This window comes from Mustela lutreola, chromosome 7 (genome assembly GCF_030435805.1).
Source record: "Mustela lutreola isolate mMusLut2 chromosome 7, mMusLut2.pri, whole genome shotgun sequence".
Classification (NCBI taxonomy): Eukaryota; Metazoa; Chordata; class Mammalia; order Carnivora; family Mustelidae; genus Mustela; species Mustela lutreola.
This window is the reverse complement of record NC_081296.1, coordinates 67384822-67407893: the sequence shown is the minus strand read 5'-3', so window position 1 is coordinate 67407893 and position 23072 is coordinate 67384822. Positions and strand designations below refer to the sequence as shown.

At 41.1% G+C, this 23072-nt stretch overlaps 1 protein-coding gene across 3 annotated transcripts in view; it reads left to right on the top strand.

The window, feature by feature from the left end:
* INO80 (INO80 complex ATPase subunit) overlaps positions 1-23072 on the top strand; it is a 139309-nt gene that overhangs the window by 77995 nt on the left and 38242 nt on the right. For all 3 annotated transcript variants that reach the window (XM_059181196.1, XM_059181195.1, XM_059181194.1), the window contains exons 25-26: positions 14794-14934; positions 20452-20677. In XM_059181196.1, the coding sequence (XP_059037179.1) occupies positions 14794-14934; positions 20452-20677 (367 nt within the window). The remainder of the gene's footprint in view (positions 1-14793; positions 14935-20451; positions 20678-23072) is intronic.

The window sequence follows — 23072 nt, the reverse complement described above, 5'->3', positions numbered from 1 at the left end:
AAGATGAATGATACTTTCACAAACATACACACATCAAAACCACACTTTGAAACCTCATGGTCTACTCGGATCCTGCCAGTTTTTCATTTAAAAAAAAAAAGTTGACAAAAATGAGTCTTTTTTTAAAAGATAAAATTAAATATCAGTTAACAGTGCTAAGACTTAAATGTAATAATTATCTGTTGTGCTCTTGTTTTAAGTGTTTCAGCTGGTTTTAAATATAAGGTCTTGGGCTCTTAGGTGTGGGGTAAATTCATCATGTGTGCTCTGTGCCTGTCATTCCTGATATGACTTGTTTGCTGTTTTGAGGTCTAAAAATATACTTCTGGCATTGTTGATGTAATTTACTAATCCTTTGGAAGACCACTTTGTTTAAATATAGATCCTACTCCTGTGGAATCAGAGTTTTTTTATTTTCACAGGAAATAAACTTGTAACTAACTAAGTATTTTCAGTAAATGTCCTGACAGTATAATTTGAGATATTTGCTATAATTCAAATGATGAATTACAAACTTAGAAAGAATGAGAAAAGTCTTGAAAGATTAGAAGAGCACTGACATTAATGTGGAGTCCATCTTTAAAGTTTGTGGGGATAGGAAGAAAATTCAGGGATGATAACCAGTACCCTAACAAAGTTATTAGGGAAGTTAAAAAATTTTTGTTTCTAACAAAATTAGCCGCTATTTGAACTCATGATTCTAAGAAGCAGCTAACTTGATTCTGAAAAGATGAGCATTTCCTTTGCTTTAGGAGATAGCAAGCCAAGTAGATTAGAGAGACAGAAGTAATAAGTATAGCATATTAAACTTTTTTTTTTTTTAAAGATTTTATTTATTTATTTGACAGACAGAGATCACAAGTAGGTAGAGAGGCAGGCAGAGAGAGCGGAAGGGAAACAGGCTTCCCACTGAGCAGAGAGCCCAATGTGGGGCTCGATCCCAGGACCCTGGGATCATGACCTGAGCTGAAGGTAGAGTCTTTAACCCACTGAGCCACCCAGGCGCCCCATCATATTAAACTTTTTATATCATCTCTTTTGTTGCCTTGGCTGTCCTTCTAGAGTTACTACTCATGCATGTGGGAAAGTGCATAAATCATAAGTAGGCATACGGCTGAGTTACTTCACAAACACTATTGGAACTCTACTTCAGAAGTCCCTTATACCCACTTCCATTCACTTTTCCACTCCGCCTTACCTTCCCAGTAGTTACTGTGGGCAGATATTTGGGTGATTTCTAGTTGTTGTTGTTACAAATATTACTGTTGTATTACCGTACACATCTTTTTTTTTTTTTTTTTTTAGTTTTTTTTTTAATTCAACAGAGATCACAAGTAGGCAGAGAGGCAGGCAGAGAGAGAGGAGGAAGCAGGCTCCCTGCTGAGCAGAGAGCCCGATGCGGGACTTGATCCCAGGACCCTGAGATCATGACCTGAGCCGAAGGCAGTAGCTTAACCCACTGAGCCACCCAGGCGCCCCCCGTACACATCTTTTAAAGAAAATTCATATGCATTTTTTAGGGTGTAGATCTAGTGGTCAAATTGCTGGATCATAGAGTATGCTTATGGTCATCTTTAATAGATAATACCGAGCAGTTTTCTCAAACAATTGCATCAGTGTTTTTTCTCTCATTAGCAACGTATGAGAGGATCTAGTTGTTCCACATCCTTGCCAGAATGTTATATTATTTGTTGATTTTAGCAGTCTTTCTCTGTGGTAGTATCTCGTCGTGGCTTTAAATTACATTTCCCTTATGAATAATGATATTAAATACCTTTCCTAATGCTTATTAGCCATTTGGATAACCTCCTGTATGAATTCTTATTCAAGATCTTGCTTATTTTTCTATGAGGCAGTCTGTGTTTTCATAGTGACTTGTAGTCCTTACATATTGCAGATTATCTTCTACTCTGCAACTTTTGCACTCTCACCGGTGTCGTTAAACAGCATTTTTGTGTCCCATTGAAGAAATATTTGCCTATATACAAAGGTCATGAAGGTAATTCTGTATGTTTTTCTCCATAAGTTTTATTATTTATCTTTCATATACTGACCTATAGGGAATTGTGATGGTTTTTTAGTCTGTGGTACGGATTGCTCCCCCTTTTTTTTGCATATAGATATCCATATCCATTTGATGCAGCTCCGTTTATTGAAAAGACCATCCTTACTGCGCTTAGCATCACTTTTGCCAGATAGGTGGCAGATAGGGTATGTTTCTGGGCTCTTTTCTGTCCCAGTGGTCCATTTGTCTATCCTTGAGCCAGTATCACTCTGTCGAAATATAGCTTCATAATACGTTTTGATCACTGGAAGCACAGGTCTTCTAAGCTTCATCTTTCTTCAGTATTGCCTTGGTTGTTCTTAGCTCTTTGCATTCTTATGTAAATTTTAGAATCAGCTTACAAATCTTATTTTAAACTCTTCCACATTGTAGATATACAGGCCACTGGTCCCCAAGTGTTTTTCATTACGTACCCCTATTATTAAATATATTTAGTCCATTTTTACAATACCTGTGTATTATTTTCTTTAAAATGATACACATAGGGGCACCTGGGTGGCTCAGTGGGTTAAAGCCTCTGCTTTCGGCCTGGGTCATGATCCTAGGGTCCTGGGATCGAGCCCCACATCTGGCTCTCTGATCAGTGGGGAGCCTGCTTCCTCCTCTCTCTCTGCCTGCCTCTCTGCCTACTTGTGATCTGTCAAATAAATAAATAAATAAATATTTTTTTAAAAAAATGATACACATAGACTAACATGTTAATTATTTACCTTGTGAATCTTGTGTATGAAGCTTCCTTTGTAGACCACTGTCTGGATAGTAAAAGAAGCCTAAGCGACTAAAGAGGGGAGGACCCAATATTTACTGGGGGAAGTACTCCTTTTCTTGATACACCCTTATCTCCTTCTCTTCCTGCTGTTTGTAATTATTCAGTACCAAAGCCAATTGGAGTGAATGGATACAGCAATCTGTATGTCAGAAGAACTTATTGACTGAATGAATCTCTGGTGGTAGAATGTGAATTTGGCTTAGTGATCAGTGGTTGTCTGATGCTCCTTTTTTCTGCTGGTCAGACAATTTTAGAATTGCCTCTTCTCAAGGTCACTCTGCTCGCACAGGGAGCATATGTAATTAGTGTTTACCAACCTGTTAGTCAGCAGTGTCTGCTGTGGGTAAGGTGTGTTAACAGTCATGGTCCCTGTTTTCTGGCTTAAAAAATCATTCATGTGTGTAGTAAAAACACCCAAACTTAAAAAGACTTTATTTTTTTAAAGATCATTTATTTATTTGAGAGAAAGAGCACATAGGGGGAGAGGGTATTGGGGGCTGCGCAGAGGGAGAGAGATAGAATCTTGAGCAGATACCCCGCTGTGTGGAGCCAGACACAGAGTTCAATCTCTCGACCCTGAGATCGTGACCTGAGCCAATACCAAGAGTTGGATGCTTAACCAACCCTAAGGGGAGCCACCTAGGCATCTCTTAGAAAGACTTTAGGGGCGCCTGGGTGACTCAGTGGGTTAAGCCGCTGCCTTCGGCTCAGGTCATGATCTCAGGGTCCTGGGATTGAGCCCCGCATCCGGCTCTCTGCTCAGCAGGGAGTCTGCTTCCTCCTCTCTCTCTCTCTGCCTGCCTCTGCCTACTTGTGATCTCTCTCTGTCAAATAAATAAATCAAATCTTTAAAAAAAAAAAAAAAAAGACTTTAAAAACAAAAATAACTCAAGAGTTGAGAGAAGACATAATTAACTGCCAGATTGATGGTGAGTGATCAGTGGTAAAGTTCAGAATGGGAAATCATCTTAGATTGAAATGAACAAAAGTCTTTATAGAAGTGGTGTTTTTTTTTTTCTTGTTTTAAGATTTTATTTATTTGAGAGAGAGGGAAAGTGAGTATGAGTGGGGAAAGGGGTAGGGGAGAGGGAGAAGCAGGCTCTCCACTGAGCAGGGATCCCAACATGGGGCTCAATCCCAGGACCCTGAGATCATGAGGCGAAGGCAGATGCTTAACCGACTGAGCCACCCTGGTGCCCGAAATGGTGGTGTTTTAGTTGGACTTTGAGTGGTAGGGATCTGGGTAGGAGGAAGGATATTCCAAGTTTAAGACTGGAGCTAAACAAAAGAAAGGGCCAGAAAGGTAAGTTGTAGGACTCTTTAAATGCCAGTCTGTTGAGGTTTAGATATTAAACCAGGAGTTTTAGCCTTTTATTAGCTTAATTTATTACATAGATGTTGTAGTTGCAATCTTGGGAAAATAAAACTTCTGGTAACTACTGTCAAGCCACTGGAAGGAGTAATCTGGTAACCAGTTTAAGGAAGGTCACTTAATCACTCAGATCACTAAGCACAGCAATGGGATTTCAGTCATTAGTATTTGATAAAGATTAATCTCAGTGTATGCTGTCAAAAAAGACGGGACGTGTTAAGGAGGATGTTAAACAAAGGTTGCAATTATTAAGTACTAAGGACCCAACAGAACCGGTAGTAAGTAACTGAATGATTACAGAGAAAGGGTCAGTGAGGCGCTTGGGTGGCACAGGTGGTTAAGCACCAACTCTTGATTTTTGCTCTGGTCATGATATCAGGGTCAGGAAATTGAGCCCTGTACAGAGTCTACTTAAGACTCTCTTCCTCTTCCTCTGCCTGCCCACCCCCAAAAAATAAATAAATCTTAAAGGGTCAGGGGACTCTGATTGATTTGGATATGGATGAGTATTGCCAGTGAAGGAATCACTTCCAAAACACAGTTCAAGAGAATGATAAATTCTATATTAAGTTTAAGGCAAATACACAGGGATGAGATTAGTACCTTTTGTCATTGGGAGTGTAGATAGAACACAGAAAGCCTGGTGCAGGGATTTACAGGGAGAGAGATTCTGGTTAGAAAGTATGGAGAGCACATGAAGTGTGCAATGAAGTGTGACAGTCAGAAAGAAGAATAGGGAGATATTTCAGGAGAGACACTGGGTTTAAGTCAAAGTTGAGTTTGTAGGGGAGGGGAGACTCAGATTTGAAGGCTAAAAGGAAAAAGCCCTTAAAGAAGGATATCGAACATGCAAGAGAGACGGTTGGTGGGATTGCGAAGTGGTTAACTACCCTTTTTATACAGTGGAAAACTCCAGTGAATCCTGGTGGGAGTTCTATAATCAACAGAAAGGTACTCTGTATCACAAAGAAAGTTTTACTATTTGTAGAAGCTCTGAAACTAAGCTTAATGTGAAAAAAGAAAGCGTTACTTAGTTCTGTCGTTTTATTTTTTTCTTTTTTTTTTTTTAAATCGTTTGTTTTTCTTCCCCAAGTGAGAACACAGTTCAAGTGTTTGAACATTTTATATAGTCCCTCTTGTCTTTGCGGTCTTACACGAGAAAAGTTAAGTAAATGTTTCCTGAATGACTTAATAGTGGTGCTTCGTGTTTGTATTGGTTTTCCCTTTGGAACTTGATATATAATCTCACCTGAGGGAATGTCCTCCAGCCTAAAATTATAACATCAGTATTTAAAATAGAACTTTGTGAAGAGTTCTAACATTCCCTTGGAGGTTAAGAAGTGTGGGATTGGTAACTTGTTTGATCACTCATTAATTTTTTAAGATTTTTATTTATTTATTTGACAGAGAGAGATCACAAGTAGGCAGAGAGGCAGGCAGAGAGAAAGAGGAGGAAGCAGGCTCCCTGCCAAGCAGAGAGCCCGATGCGGGACTTGATCCCAGGACCCTGAGATCATGACCTGAGCCAGAGGCAGAGGCTTAACCCAATGAGCCACCCAGGTGCCCCGATCACTCATTCATTTTATCGTACATCAGTTATTTTCGCCCTGCAGTTTCTCTTGATCAGGAACTTTGAAAAGAGCAGCTTAGGTAGGTCATTCTAGCTCAAAAAATCTTACAGAGTTCCAGTCAAGATGTCAGCTAAGGTTACAGTTATTTTGAAAGATTGACTAGAGCCATAGGATCTGCTTCCAAAGTAGCTGACTCATGTGGCTAGGAAGTTAGTATTGGCAATTGGCTGGAGGCCGTAGTTCCTTGCTGTTCGGACTTTTCCTTGGGGCTGCTTGAGTGTCCTGATGATATGGCAGCTGGCTTCCCCTAGGTTAAGTGATGAGAGAGCAAGGAAGAGGCACGGTGCCTTTTAGGATTTAGTTTTGGGAGTCATGCTAGAGAGGAGAAGGAACTAGGCTCTGCTTTTTGAGGAGAAAGTTACCAAAGAATTTGTGAATATATCTTGATTGACCAGAGCCTTTTATTGTTGGGCTGAGACCTTTATGTTAGTTATTTTATTATAAAGTTTGTTTTGGTATTCCTAGTTCTGAGAGTTTGGCCTAGGCTGTTGATGGGTTTTGACTGTGACATCATAAAAGTTCTTAAATTGATTAAAGGATGTTGGTATCCCTCCCTGCTCTCTTTGTCACTCATCTTGTTCACAGTTCTATTAGCCACAGCAGATGTCAGCAGGGGAGGATATTAAATACAGGATGATATCTAGCTTTCATCTTCAACAGGAATTCATTGCTCATAAGCCCTAGGTCCTTTAAGCAAAATTTTTTTCATTGTAATCTCTGTTGTATTCTGTATGTTAGATTTTCATTTGATTTGCCAACTTAATTCTTAACTATGTAACCTTGATTATTTGTGAAGAGATGCTATTTCTCCAACTCCTTGCTTTTCTTTTGTGGTCCTAAAAAGTGGAATAGCCTTGTTTTACTATGCAAAGTAAATACAAATTATGTTTCAAAGTTTTGATGAAAGTGGGGCGCCTGGCTGGCACAGCCAGTGGAGCATGCAACTCTTGACCTTGATTGTGTAAGTTTGAGTCTGTGCTGAGTATACAGATTACTTAAAAAAATAAAATCTTTGGGGCATCTGGGTGGCTCAGTGGGTTGAGCCTCTGCCTTCGACTCAGGTCATGATCTCAGGGTCCTGGGATAGAGCCCCACATCGGGCTCCCTGCTCAGTGGAGGGCCTGCTTCCCTTTTCTCTCTAGGCCTGCTGCTCTGCCAACTTGTGATCTCTCTCTCTGTCCAATAAATTTTAAAAAATATCTTCAAAACAACAACAAAGTTTTGATGGAAGAACATAAGAGTGATTCCGTGTTCAAGATCGGTTTTTAAAGGTGAAATTTGGGTTTTTTTTTTTTTAAGATTTTATCTATTTATTTCACAGATAAAGTATGGAGAGCACATGGAGTGTGACAGTCAAGTGCAGCAGGCAGAGAGAGAGGGAGAAACAGGCTCCCCATGGAGCAGGGATCCTGACGCAGGCCTCGATCCCAGGACTCTAGGATCACAACCTCAGCTGAAGGCAGATGCTTAAGCACCTAAGCCACCCAGGCACCCCCAACCCTTTTTAAAGATTTTATTTATTTATTTGACAGAGGCACAGAGAGAGAGGGAACAAGCAGGGGGAGGGGGAGAGGGAGAAGTAGGCTTCCCGCTGAGCAAGGAGCCTGATATGGGTCTTGATCCTAGGACCCTGGGATCATGACCCGAGCCAAAGGCAGATGCTCTACCGACTGAGCCACCCATGTGCGCCCTACCCTTTATTGAAGTAATCTCTGTGCCCAACATGGGACTCGAATTCATGATCCTTAGATCAAGAGTAGCATGCTCTATTGACTGAGCCAGCCAGACACCCTTGGAATTATTCTTGAGTAGATAGACCTGAGAGAAAGACAAGGGGACATGCTAAAATTGGAAGCAAGTGTAGAATTCTTTCTCTTGTACTATTCAAGTAGTCATTTCAAGTAAAATTCCTTTGGAGCTACCAAATTAGCTTTGAATTAATTTTTCCACATGCAGCTTTGTCCTTTTATTGCAGAAAAAAATTCTTCATTCTCTTCTGTGCCTTCATTTGTCTTATAATGAATAGTAGTTATTGTTCCAGTAGGTTGTTTCCTAAATACAGCTTCCTATCATCAAATCCAGGAAAAAGCTTTGTTCTTATTCCTCTGAGAGGACAGGTAATGAGAATTGACTAAGCTACATGTTATCATCTTGTTCCTGGTAAGCTACCTCAGACCCCATACTACTGAGTCATTTGGTGGTCTAACCCAGTCCTCACCGCATTCTTTCCCACTGTGGATATGAATGAATCTAGACAGTGAGAAGCACTCTTTCCAGCCTATAAAATCTTAGTTTTCGCTCTGCAGTGAATGTTAGGTTTGAATTTTGTGTTACAGAGTTCAAGGAAGTCCTATTCTCATAATACTGGCTTTAGGATGATATATAAACATGAAGGAACTAAGGACTAGGCTAAGGACACAGATCAGATGACACTTTTGGGGTGTTTTAAACAAATTTAAGGCCTTTTAAACTCTCTTACTTGACATGAATTCTTGTCTAATATTTCTTTCTTTTGTGATGCTTGTGGAATAAAAGCCAGCATGGTTCACTGTGTTCCTCTTAATTTTATTGTGCTCCACCCTGCTTTATTGGTGAAAATTTTAAGAAGGAGTAGTAGTGGGGCACCTGGGTGGCTCAGTGGGTTAAGCCTCTGCCTTCGGTTCAGGTCATGGTCTCAGGGTCCTGGGATGGAGCCCCACATCAGGCTTTCTGCTCGGCATGGAGCCTGCTTCCCCTTCCCCCTCTGCCTGCCTCTCTGTGTACTTGTGATCTCTCTCTCTGTCAAATAAATAAAAGCTTCCAAAAGAAAAAGAAATAGTAGTTAGTTCAAATTTTTCATAAATTCATTCGCACACACCTCCTTCGCTACCGTGAGCTCTGGCCAGAGCTCCTTTCTTGTACAGATTTGTAGGGGCTAATGTGTTTCACACATACGAATCTTTTTCTTTTTCATCTTGTTTTACTTAGAAGAATAAAGACAAAATCCAGAATCTATAGGATATATCCCATGTAGTCATCTTTTGGGGGAGGCAAAACAGATTTCATGCTATATCCAGTTAAAAATGATGATTGGGAGAATCAGAGTACAAGATGTCTCCCACTTTTCGAAAGTTCAAGGTTATAACACTTGGCTTTTAAGAAAGACCTACATTTGGGGCACCTGGGTGGCTCAGTGGGTTAAGCCGCTGCCTTCGGCTCAGGTCATGATCTCAGGGTCCTGGGATCGAGTCCCACATCGGGCTCTCTGCTCAGCGGGGAGTCTGCTTCCCTCTCTCACTCTCTGCCTGCCTCTCTGCCTACTTGTGATATCTCTCTCTGTCAAATAAATAAATATAATCTTAAAAAAAAAAAAAGAAAGACCTACATTCGTACCCATTTCACTAATCAAAAGAAATCCGAAGAGGACTTTCATTTTACCAAAAAAAAAAAAAAAAAAAAGGCAAAAAGCAGAAATAGCATTCAGCATTTGTTTGGCACTGAGCCACTACAGAGCTGTGTGCACTGGAGCAGTGGGAATGGCACCGCTGAGCCCCTTCCCCAGGAACTATATTCAGCATTGACCTGTCATGGCTTTGAACTGTGTCTGGGAGCATCTGTACTTTATCTCAATTTATTTTGTGCATCTGTTAGCAAGGTATGTCCTGGGGTATCAGAAAAAGAGTTTATTTTTTGGGGTCTAGGAATGCTCAAAATATTTTCCACATAGATTAATGGTAATTGCTGCTTTACTTTATGCTATTTCAGCTTCCAAAAGTTTGCAAAGGAATTCTCTACTTTTGGGGAACAAGGGAAACCTGTACCAGTGTTGATTCCATCTCCTTTATCTGTTTCAGTGAAACTGTTGCCATGGTAATGGGCCACTTAGGCATCATGTGTGTCAAAAGCTTTCCAGCTTTCCATACTTCCCAGCTTTTGTGAACTAGCTCATAAAAATTAGGGGCAGTTCAGATTTTGTAATTTAAAATATACAGAAGGATCTAAACATGAAGAATTGTTTTTGAAAAAAGTGGTGTGTGTTTAAGTTGTAAACACTGTTCTCTGTTAAATGCTTAGAGAGCTTTGACTGGCTATTGATGAAGAATCCCAACCAGAAATTTTCAAAAACTCATCTGCTGGATGTTAATTTGCATCTGTAGTATCTATATATGACATTATTTCCTGAGATCATGAAAGCTGCCAACGCCCCTTGTGGAAAGCTCTGAGAAGCCATTGTACTCAGGTTTTCTGTGCTTTATTTTCTCTCTTTTTGTTTGGTCACTTAAAATATCTGAAAATAGAAGCCATATAGTCTAGCAGTTGATCTATAAACAGTACACCCTTTCATTTAAGGTGAGACCTTTCCTCACAGACAAATTTTGGAGAACAAACTGATGGTTAGTTAGCAGAGGGGAAGGGGGTTGGGGGAAGGTTGATGAGGATTAAGGAGTGCACTTGTTGTAATGAGCACTGGCTGATGGTTGGAAATGTTGAATCACTATATTGTACACCTGGATCTAATATAACACTATGTTAACTAACTGGAATTAAAATTAAAACTTAAAAAGCAAAATAATAATAATAAAGTGAGACCTTTTCTCTATACCTATGTTTGATGTATTTAAGAACAAAAGCAGAAAATTAATTTTCTGAGTAATGAAGACCTAATGGTTACAAATGTTCCTTTTAATTTTAAACAAGACATGGAGAGTAAAGTATGCCCCTTGTTAAATGGGTAAATCGATATCTGAGGGGAAACATCTGTGTGTTTTCTGTGCTATACTGTGGCAGGAAATTTACAGCTGTGGGGTCTATCATCCTGCCCTACTTCTTTTTGATTGAGACTTTTACATGGTATCAAAAGACTCTCTACCAGCCTAACTTCTCTGCTTTGTGTATATTGTGATTGTGGTAGCAAGACACACACAGCTGCCAGTAACTACAGGGTAGAGAGGACACTCAAGAGCCTGAGGACAGGACACCACGTTATAACCAAATCCTGTCTCTCGTAGTGTGACTTTGTTTCTTTTGTTCTAATTTGTTCTAGGCCAAAACAGACTACAGCAGTAATGAACCTTTTCTGTCACTCCTTCACCTGTTCAATCAAGCATCTTATGCAGTGGCGGTTAAGGTGTTCTTCATGTTCTTCTGTGTTAAGCATTAAGTTTTCTTGTGTATAGCAGTGTCTAGTAGTTCATGTCATTATGTGAAGGGAATTTGGGTAATGTGGTATTAAGGACTACTTGTAAAGGAAGAATGGATGAAGCCAGTGTTAAGAGAAAATAACACAAGAAAGTATAGCTTGAGTAAAATATGCTGGGGGTGGTCAGGGTTTCTCTTAAGCTAAGGCTGTGTATGAGCATTTTGAGTGTGTGAATTTTTTAAAATCTAAGATCAGAAAGCTACAAATCACTTTGCTGTTAGTGACTTCCTGTGAGAATACTATCTTAACCTATCTCATGTAAGACAAGTGAACATGTTTTAATTTGGGAATGACCACCCCCGGAAGTAGAATTATCATTAGACTTTTTCCAGAAGGGTGTTACAAATAACATACTGTGTTAAAAGAACTCCCTGCAGTGAATGTTAGAAGTCTTTTTTACCAATAACTATAAGGTTGAAGAGAAAATATTTGAAAGAAATGTTCATTCTTTCATCTTTTGCCTTTATGTTCTGGGAATGAAGTAAACAGGCTTTGTTGAATTTTGCCATTTGAAAATACTTCAGATGAGCGTGACTTTAAGAGATCCCTGGCAGAGACATTGTTTAGTTACTGCTCTCTGGAAGTCAGTAAACAATTCAAGGTCTTTAGGTCAGCTACTGCTGCTGCCTCAGCCCCCTGGGTGGCAGTAGACACCCTAACCAGCAGTCCTGAACTACTACTATAGCTCGATGAGAGGACCAGTAGTTCCTAGACTTTTATCTCTTCTCCTCATCCCCGAGGAAGCGCAGGGGACCTTACCACCAATAATAGGAAATGTGCTTTTGGAAAACAAGAAGACTGCCTTCATCTGTGCATAGGAATAGAATTTTTTTAGGTGTATGTTCTTAGCTATCCAGTATCTAGTATTGGAAGAACAGATTGATACCCGATCTACTCCTCACCCTGGGCTTTGAGAAGGTAGTGGACATAAATATGTAGGGAGGCTGGTTAACTTCAATGCAGATGCTAGCCAACATAGAGATCAGAATGCAGATATTGTTGAAAAACTGTCAGAAGGATAAAATTCTTTTCTAGGTAATGACAGGGACATCATCTAGAGGAAAGTATTAAACATGGCCAAGCTATGGGGGCACAGTGTTATAATAAAGCATTGTAAAGACTTCCATACAGTGTGGCTAGAAACCACTGGAGAGGGGCACCTGGGTGGCTCAGTGGGTTAAGCCTCTGCCTTTGGCTCAGGTCATGATCTCAGGGTCCTGGGATCAAGCCCACCATGAGGCTCTCTGCTCAGCAGGGAGTCTGCTTCCTCCTCTCTCTGCCTGCCTCTCTGCCTACTTGTGATCTCTGTCAAATAAGTAAATAAAATCTAAAAGGAAAACGCTTTAAAAAAAAAAAAAAAAGAAACCACTGGAGATGGCCATCTCTCCTAGAAACAGTTCAGGCCTTTCAGTTTGTTAATGACCATTATTCAGAAAATGCTGATTGGTTTTGGAAAACAGATTATGATACCCATATCCTGCTAGACAACTCAAGATGGCTTCTCTCAAAGTGTGATCCTGAAGAGCCCATTGACTTTGGGAAAAGATATCTACTGAACAATGAAGCCTTGAAGAGATTTGATCCTATGATTCCTCTGTGCAGCCCTGGTTACTGTACATCTTGCAGTTTGTTTTCTTGACCTTATACTGTATAAAATTTGTCTACCTTGTGTATGGTTATTTAGGTTCCAACCTGCCTTTTCTGAGAAAACAATAAAGAAAAAAAGTGAAATAATCAAGAATGCAAATCCAAAGTTAAAATTTTTAACATTGCACTGAAGAAAGAATTGCATCTGCAATAAAGAACACTGTAACCCCACTGACAGATTCTTTTATGTGAACATCCATCCTTTTTTTAAAAAAAAAAAAGATTTTATTTATTTTGACAGAGACAGACAGATAGAGAGGGCACTAGTGGGGAAGAGAGGGAGGAGCAGGCTCCCCTCCGAGCAGGAAACCTATTGAGGGGTTTGATCCCAGGGCCCTGGGATCATGACCTAAGCCAAAGGCAGGCACTTAACAACTGAGCCACCCAGGTGCCCCAGCATCCCACACTTTTAAAAAATCTTCCGCATGAAAGCTTATAAACTGAAGCTTTACTGTGAGCTTTTAGCCCATTAAAATGTATTGATAAGGTAATATAAAGGGAGAATTTCTGGTTTTTAAAAAAGTGGTCAGATGGGACGCCTGAGTGGCTCAGTTGGTTAAGCGGCTGCCTTCGGCTCAGGTCATGATCCCAGCGTCCTGGGATCGAGTCCCACATCAGGCTCCTTGCTCGGCAGGGAGCCTGCTTCTCCCTCTGCCTCTGCCTGCCATTCTGTCTGCCTGTGCTCACTCTCTCCCTGTCTCTCTGATAAATAAATGAAATCTTTAAAAAAAAAAAAAAAAAGTGGTCAGATAAAGGAGCTAAAGCAGTATTGTTACCTTTTCCTGACCATTTGTATTGATGTCACTGAATAAATGAAACAGCTAACCTTTCTAGAACTACAGTTGACTTTTGAACAACATAGGGGTTTGGTATGCTGACCCTCTCTGCAGTCAAAAATCCACGTATAACTTTTGACTCCCCCAAAACTTAGCCACTAACAGTCTACTGTTAACAGCAAGCCTTACCAATGACATAAACAGCCAATTAACACATATTTTATATGTTACATGTGTTACATACTGTATTCTTAAAAGTAAGCTAGAGAAAAGATGTTATTAAAATCATAAAGAAAATAAATTTACCGGATTGTTGAGTTCTTTTTGAAAAAAAGTGTATAAGTGGATCCACACTTTTTTTTTTTAAAGATTTTATTTATTATTTATTCAACAGACAGAGATCACAAGTAGGCAGAGAGGCAGACAGAGAGAGAGGGGTAAGAAGGCTCCCTGCTGAGCAGAGAGCCCGATTCAGTGCTTGATCCCAGGACCCTGGGATCATGACCTGAGCCGAAGGCAGAGGCTTAACCCACTGAGCCACCCAGGCGCCCTGGATCCACACATTTTAAACCCATTTTCTTCAAGGGTCAACTATACACTGCACTGTTAATATACACGTGTGGTACGAAACAGAGGTGCCTTATGCCTGGCTGGCTCAGTCAGTAAGTAGAGTGTGTGACTCTTGATCACAGGATTTTAAGTTTGAACTCCACATTGGGTGTAGCAGTTACTTAAAATTGTTGAAAAGCAATGCGCCTTGGGGATGCCTAGGTGGCTCAGTCATTGAGCATCTGCCTTCAGCTTAGGTCATGATCCTGGAGGCCTGGGATTGAGCCACATCGGGCTCCCTGCTCTGTGAGCCTCTTTCTCCCTCTCCCTCTGCCTGCTGCTCCCCCTGCTGTGCTCTTTCTCTAACAAATAAATAAAATCTTGTTTTAAAAAAATGCATCGAAGAAAAATTTAGGAGATATTATTGGCCATCATGTTTTTAATACAAGATGTGAGTTTGCATCCATGGTATAACAAATGAACCAAACCCCCCCCCCCCAAGACACTGTTTTATCTAATTAAAGTTATACTCTAACTATTTATAATTAACAGTATCTCTTCCAGAAAAAGGTAGAATTGGAAATGCTACTTGCTTACGGTATATCAATAAAACCCATGTTTTTAAAGTTAGCATGAACCTTGACTATATTATACATTTGGTTCTAAATACTGGTTTATTGTTTATTAGAATTAATATTCATGAAAAAGAATGTTTAAGTCAGTTATTTAATATGTGACATTTTTTCCATTTTGCTTTCATTAAACATACTTGCCAATGGCACTAATTTGCATTCTTGTCTTGTAGTCTCTGGTTTTCAGCAGCCACTGCAAAGCAGTGAGTGGCTACTCAGACCAGGTCATCCATCAGCGGAGATCAGCTACCTCCTCGCTACGTTGCTGCCTGCTCACTGAACTGCCATCTTTTTTGTGTGTGGCCAGTCCACGAGTAAGTGCCACAGGAGGGAAGAGACAAAATAGATGATAATTGAAGAATTAAACCAACTTCTAAGAGATCTATTTCTTAAACAATTACTTTAAGCTCTTTGGACCTTGAGAAACGTAAATCATCAGTATTTAGAAGACACACATGGTCCTGGCTTTCCCAAGACAGTGCTCCTCCCTTTAAATTACATTGGTTTGAGAATTGTATGTTAGATCGGAATGGCTTCTTTCCCTGACCATGTGTCTCCTGTGTCGTTCCTCTCGTTTAGTCAGGGACTCTAAACTACCATGGGAGCAAGCCATCTGTCAGGTAGATTATCACTGAACAGAAGGGTCAGGGACAAGGGAATATTTGAAAAGGAGAGGGAGCCATTTGTTACCCGCATTGAGGTTTGTTTTTTTTTTTTTTTTTAAATTTGACAGGGTTTTTGAGGGTTTTTTAGAGGAGGGGGTCAGATTGGGAGGGAGATTTGATCTGGCCTTATCGCCTCAGTGCAGTCTTCAAATAATAAAAGGAAACATAACACTCCAGCATCAGGAAACTTCTTAGCCTGGTGTTCTCTCACTCTTCTCAGCAGCTCTGCCTGGCCTGTGATTCACAGGTATGTTCCCTCTGAAAAGTGACTGTTGTGCTCTATTCACCATTCAGCAGTCTCAGTTTTATTTGCAGGTTGGGAGCAGTTTCTCTTATGGTTTCAACTTTGAGCACCTGTTAGATCCTTCCTAACCCTCCTTTTATCAAAACAGCATACTCTGTGGATTGCCAGCAGCATCGCTGCAAAGGCTCCCCTTTGCCCAGTGCTGTTTTTTACTCTGCTTACCTCTTCCATTCTTTCCTGTCGTTGATCAGAGCTAGACAGAAGCTCTCTTACAACTCTGAACAACTGTGTGAAGGGAGGGTGCAGAGTAGAGATGCGTTAGACTCTCTGGTTAGAGCAGAGAACAAGTTTCAGTCTTCCTGGCTCATTTCCTTTTTGCTCTAAGGAGCATCTTTCAGTTAGCCAGGAAAACTCTTTTTTTTTTTTTTTAAAGATTTATTTATTTGACAGAGAGAAATCACAAGTAGACAGAGAGGCAGCCAGAGAGAGAGAGAGAGGGAAGCAGGCTCCCTGCTGAGCAGAGAGCCCGATGCGGGACTCGATCCCAGGACCCTGAGATCATGACCTGAGCCGAAGGCAGCGGCTTAATCCACTGAGCCACCCAGGCGCCCCTAGCCAGGAAAACTCTTAAAGAAGCCGACATTACTTACCCTTCTGTGTTTTACCTTCTTTTCTTCACTCATTCTAGAAGGTCTGCTGTGTTCACAGTTCTGTTTAAAGAAGGTGGATCCTTCTGAATCTTCCTTAGTGATATTTTTCTGTCATTATTGACATCAGCTTGCATTCTTTATTAAGATATCAAAGGTCAGAATCTGGCAGGGGTCCCAAGAAAGTTGATGAATGGAAATGAGATGATGATGGGACTGAGTCCCATTGACTCCTGCCTGCCTTCCCTTCTTTCTGCTGACCCTGTACTACATGAACTTGATTTGCGGGCCACTGTCAACTGTGATATATATTAGCTATCTAAATAGAAAGTATTTAGATTTTCTATATATCGTGTTCTGCCAAAGCATTTTTGGTCTTGGAAGCTTTAGTCAATGCAGGTAATGTACCCTTTCTAGAACACATCTAAAGTCAGGTGCTTCTTTCTATAAAAAGTGGTCTTTAGATCACATAGTTGTGTGGTTCATTTCCTTCTCACCCTTCCAATCTGATGTGTATACTGCGAGGCCTGACAAGAGGAAGTCTAGATTTCAGAGAGGGATGTCTAGATATTTTTACTTCTCATATCCCTAGTGATTTATAGAGCCAATTAAAAAGTGAGCTGCCTTGGGCTGTCATTGCATTGACATGCATGAAGATTCTTTTTATTTATTCTACTCAGAGCTCTCTGGCCAACCACTCTGAAGAAGAACCCCCCTCTCCCAACAGACTCACACATGGGATACCCCAACTGTACAACTGAAGCCTTCTTTTCTGAGGAGCCCAGAGTCAAAACTGTCAGCCTGGTGCTGCTGTTTCCCTAAAGAATAGTAAATAGTGACTAGTTTGAAGAAGGCTAAAATAGCATAAAGGTGGGGTGACAGGAAGGGAACAGGAGAAAACTTTATTATTTGGCTGAAGCAGTCTGCCCTAGCACCTTCCGTTCCTACTCAGCCCCTCTCTCCATAATTATTATAGAGTTTTTTCTCGTAGCAGGTGCCAGACCTGAAATAGGAGTAATTACACCATGGTTATATGGACAGGAAGAGGAGTTTTTAAAAAGTCTGAATATTTTATACACTCATCCACAAGCTTTTACCTTTCAGATCAGGCCTGGGGTGTGAATAATCCTGGTATCCTTGATTGTCTTATATTGATTTCTAACCCATCTGTGGTAGGGAAAAACTGACTTTCTTTGAAGTCAGAACCTTAGCCTTGAGCTGAAACAAATTAATGTCCCTGTCTTGTGCTGTGGAAACTTTCAGGGTCAGTTCTAGAAGAACTGTGCCTGCCACTATGGAAGGAATTATAGGAGCTGTTTTCTTGTTAGCTGAAGAAATAATTCTGCTGGGTAAACTAAGACCCTGGAGTTCATTTTACCAAAAAACTGAAGCGCTTGTAGTGGTCACGCTTGCTAGAGCTAGAGCAGGAGCATACATGTCCTCAGGAAGGACGCGCTAAATGCTTGAGGAGACAGCCCTTGAAGATACTATAGTTTAGGAAGTTAGTGAAGCAAGAAGCAGAGGTTAGCTCATGTGAGACTAAAGGGAGTATGCATTTCCATTTGTGGGGAGGGAAGAATGGTGTGGCATGCTTCATCTCTCCCTGCTTCTGAGCAATCAGGAAGGCCACATGGGGTTAGAAGAATGGGTGGAGGCCATTTATGAGAGAGTTGACTTGGGAAGCACAGTTTAATTAGAAGTGGACTTGTTTGTCTCCTCTTAGACCTCATGAGTTCACTGCTTGCGTACTTATGACATGACATTCTGTGATTTTTGCATATATCTTGATCCAGGGCCCTTGCCAAAGAAGCTTATCAAAACATTAAAAAATATTTCACTAAGAACTGGGCCTCACATACCTCCTAGTTTTCAATCCTGGACTTGGAAGGATGTCAACAAAATGAATTTGGAAAATAGGTGAAAGTTTATAACTGGAGAAAGTTTTGTTTTTAAACTGTGTAAGAGTGCCTAGGAGTGAGTCTTAGGCAGGAAAAACATTTTGCCTGTGTCATTGTTCCCCTCTTCCTTTGTGCTGAGTTTTTAGCTTTTGATTTTTCATCTGGAGAATCTGGGCCCAAAGTCTGTATGTACGGATTATTGCCCTTATTATACTATTATTATTATTTTAGAGAGAGCACATGCGTGAAAACAAATGGGGAAGGGGCAGAAGGAGAGGGAAAGAGAATCTTAAGCAGGCCCCACCCCCAGCACAGAGCCTCATGTGGGACTCCATCTCACAACCCTGAGATCATGACCTAGCTGAAATCAGGAGTCGGATGCTTAACCCACTAAGCCACACAGGTGCCCCCCAAAATCTATATAATTCCATTACAAATTCTGCTTTTCTACAAAATAAACAATGAAAACAAAGCAGTTATCTCTGAGTGTAAAATTGATCAGTGTGAGTATCTTGTTAGAAAAGCGTAAATATTATTTACTCCTCCAAAAGTATATATACTGTATAGAACCGGTCGTACTTCTGTAGTCTTGCTGTTTATATGAGTGTTAGGAAAGTACAGCCACTATCCACTATTGACCATGCAGTTCTGGGACTCATACCGTAGATGGTAGATAGCTGCTCAGTTACTGCCAGGACACGGTACAGCAGGAAAATCCAGGTTTTATCCACCAGTTTTTAATTTCTGTCTTCATTTGTCTATGTTCAACTTTCTGTGGGAAAAAGGAATAAACTGGAAGCAAGAGAACAAACTTCTTTTGGAATGTGTAAAGATGATAGGAGATTACCAACAACTGCTTCTCGTATTGTGTGTGAAACGGGTGTGCTGTCGGGATTTTGGAGCTTTGGAGCTTTGGAGCTGCCGGGGACACCCGCTTGCTGTGACCCCTCCCTGTAGTTTTGTGTCTGGACTGTAGATGGCACTGTTTTCTAGCAAACTCAGTTCAGCTTCATCTATGAGCTGGAGTAGAGGACGCTGTTGTATTAGTAAATCATGCTCTTTCTTGTTTTGGTATCCTCTAGTCTCCAGCAGAGGCACCTGCAGCCCTGTAGTCAGCTAGCTGACTGTTAGTGTACCCCAGGGCAGCATTAAGACTTGGCCTGAGGGGCCGTGGTATTCATTAAAAGCCTAGAGCTATTGGCTTTTCCTTTAGACCTTCTGGATCAAAATCTGCACTTTAGATAAGCTCCCAAGAAGGTTCTTCTACATACCAAAACTTGACAACCGTTCTATTGTCCTAATGATTGATGGGCATGAAGATAGAAAAGCTAATGGTAAGATACATTTTCCTAAATGTCTCTCTTCTGGGAAATCATAGCAACAATAAAACTAGCTAACTAGGTATGGCCCGTGTTCTGTGTTCTGATCTCTCTAATTCCTCTGCACTTGTTCCTTATACCCAGTTTCTCCGCATTCTTGGTCTTGCTCCAGGGTTTTTCTGAGCAGTTTAGTGCATATAATGGGACTTTCGCATTTTATCAGCCTGAGCATGCAGATAATCACAACTTCCAAATTTCAACAGAAGGTAACTCAGGCCTCTAATCAGGTGATTTCACAGCTATCTGAATACACAGATGCTTATTAGAGTAGGAATAGACCCAAATCACTTAAAGGATTAAAATGCCTGTTTCTTAATTGGTGAGAGCCTTCTATTCCATGGGGGCGGGGGTGGGGGGCAGGCAGCATTTCAGTGTTGTTGCACCTTGTGAAGAGATGAGAGTTTGTGCATAGGCTCTGTCCTAGCGAAGAAATGAATCCACCACTCTCTGGCAGTATCTTTCTCCACCTGCTTCCACCATATCCCATCTTATGGCCTAAAGGAAAGGTTCTCTTATCTTTCGTTAGGCTTTTCAGTCAAGCAACCTGGTCAGGGAAGAGGAGAAAAAAGTCTTGATAAACTTGGGAGCTTTGCCACAAAACCATTAAAGATCACTTTAAATGCACCAGGCCAATAACCCTTTTTGTTCTTTAGTAATGACTGTGTAGCTCCAGCTCCCTTCCTGATCTTCCCATTCTGTGTATGGCTACTAGAACTTGAAGTGGCAGAGTTGGATCAGGGATCTATAGAACCATGATAGAATCATTCCTGACCTAGTGTCCTAGTTTTTCTGAAAACTCCAGCACTCTCTGGATCTTTAGCTTGCTGCAGATTCATGTTGTAAGTAGTTGGCCTTTTACCTGGACCAGCTCACTAAGTCAGTTATTAGGGGCAGCTTATTTGTTAGGACAAACTAGCCTGAGAATTATCCACATTTATCTACAAAATTGGGGTGTAGGAGATGTGCAAGAGCTGTCTCACATGACTATCTCACTGCAGGTTACCGCAGTGCCATTGGATTCTTACTGCAATGACCGCAGTGCAGAATATGAGCGGCGAGTGCTGAAGGAAGGAGGGAGTCTGGCAGCCAAGCAGTGTTTGTTAAATGGGGCCCCTGAACTGGCAGCAGACTGGCTAAATCGACGATCCCAGTTCTTCCCAGAGCCAGCTGGAGGACTATGGAGCATCAGGCCTCAAAATGGCTGGTCTTTCATCAGGATTCCAGGTAAGTTCTTTGTTCTTGTGGAATGGGTTCCCAGCTCTGGCAAGGGAAGAGGAACCGAGGAGGTACTCCATGTGGTGGCTTTAGATACTTGGAAGTGCTTGGGGTTTGTTTCCTGTTTTGCCCTTACTAACTTCATAGGTAAAAATACTTGAGTAATTTATGACTTAACAGAGAAATGTTCTTTAGATTTGTGCTTACGTACTCTCCTTTGACAAGCCTACAGCTGAGAAAGGAATGCCACTCTTTAAAAAAAAAAAAAAAAAAAGAGCTGGGGAGAGTAAAGTTGGTAGGAAAGGCTCCAGGTCGAATGAGTACAGTTGTCTTATGCCATTGCCAGTAGGGTGAATGAGAATGTCGTCACTTCAGAAAGCCTAGTTGAAGTAGCATAAACAGTGTCCTGCACGGAGCACTAGAGATCTGAATGATAACCAGAAGAAAAACAGTGTGTTTTGTGCCAAAATGCTAGCAGATTCCCAGACCTCCTAGAGTCAAGGTCGAGGGTTGAAAGGAAACTAGGTTTTCATCTTTGCTTTAGTGAGACTACTTTTAAGGAAACTGAACACAAGATTCCTAGGCTTATGTTGCAAACACCTGCTAGCAGACTAGAGTGCTAGTTGAGGCCTACCACGTTAGTTTTGGTCGTCCAGATTCTCTGATACTTTGATTGTATTCTTTTTACTGGATATAATGAAAGTAAATTAGCGCTGAGTATTCAAAAGAGAGAATCTGCCAAGTGTCAAGGGACTTTGGGTCAGCCTCATCATAGCTGGGATTGGAAGGTGCTTTGAATAGAAGAATCCATCCTGAGTTTATGAGAGCAATATAATATGTGGCCTCGTAGCAGACTTAGAACACCTGAAAGCAGTGAGTGAAGGTGTACTGTTGGAAAACAAGGGGGAAAGCCCACTTGTAAAGCAGGCCTGGTTAGTAGTGGGAATAGAGGACTGAAATCCAGCAGGTCTGGAAACCATTGAATCCCAGCCATAAGATGAGCACAGGTGTTGAAAGAAGCAAGACAACATCTTATTTCTTCTTTCTCCCTTCTTTACTCTGGCTCCTAAGTTCCCAGTACAAGAGTAGAGGGCTTATTGCTGGCGCTGTGGGAATCTCTTGTGGCTTTTCCTGTTCTTTGAAAGAAAAATGGACCTTGTTTAAATAGCAGGAAGTGTCTGAGTTCTTTTCACATCGATAAAAAGCACCAGCCTCACTGGCTGTTTACTGTGAGAACCAACTAGCTCCTCACTGACCCCATTGTGCTCTGTAGACTAGCTGGGGCAGGGCAGCGAGGGGTGGGGGGATGAGGGGTCACTGGAACCCGTGTTTTATCTCTTTTTGCTCTATACTTTTATATTTTCTGCTTCCTTGGGAAGGATTGGTTCCATTATAGTCCCCGAAAGACCAAAATCTCCTGGATTTCACACCTTGAATGCATCTCCCTGTTTCCCCAGGAGAAGGATATTTATTCCTTTCAGAAGTCTTCTCTCCTTGGAAAAAGGAGGTATTTCATCTATTAGCCTAGTTTTACTGCCATGGAATATACTCATTTTGTCCCTAAATAGGCTCTTACACTGTGGCCAGTTAAGAAGTTGTGTCTAAGATACTTTAAGCCTGTACTATAGGATTGTGGAAGATGTTGCAAGAAAGAGGATAGGTCTATACAACACTTTGAGATCCTGTTTTAAAGTGAGGTTGGACTTGGCACAGTCAGCCTAATTTCTAGGGGATTGTGCTCTTCTTGGCTCTGTGCCCTACTTAGCAACAGGTGGTGCTGTTGTCCAGTGCAACTTCGGTAGCTCCTGAGAAATTGAATAATGGATGCTAGGCCTGAAAGATCCCAGTGTGTAGAGGGAAAGAAACCTGTTTTTTTGTTTTTTTTTTCTGCCTGTCTTTGTAAGGACAAGTACTGGGTGATGAGTTAACATGCTTAACGGAGAAGCAGAAACACTGTTCGTTGCTTCAGTATTCAAAGGCTATGGCTGCAGTCTCTTTCTGCTTAGTCCTTTTCTTTCAGGGCCGTCCAGAGAAATCCAGTCCATCCACTTTCACTTCCCACATACACGGTAATAGCTAACAAGTGCCGTTTTTGCTTCTCTCAGGTGCTTCGGAGTTCTGTGTGCGTCTTTGTCTCTGAGCCGCCTCCTCTTAGCATCATTCATTCTAGTTAGCAAAGGAAAGGAGATGTGGGAAGCAAGGATGTGTGAAAACTATTGAATCACAACTTTGAGATGAAGCTTCTCAAAATGCAGACACTAGACTGATTTACATACGCTAAAATATTTGTGTGGAGGGAGTAGATGTGAATGGAGAGGGAAGATAAGTAGTCTGCAGAGATCCGATGAACCTAGCTTGCGTTCTCTTCTCAGTGATGAAAACTGTATATGGGCTTTCTTTTTTT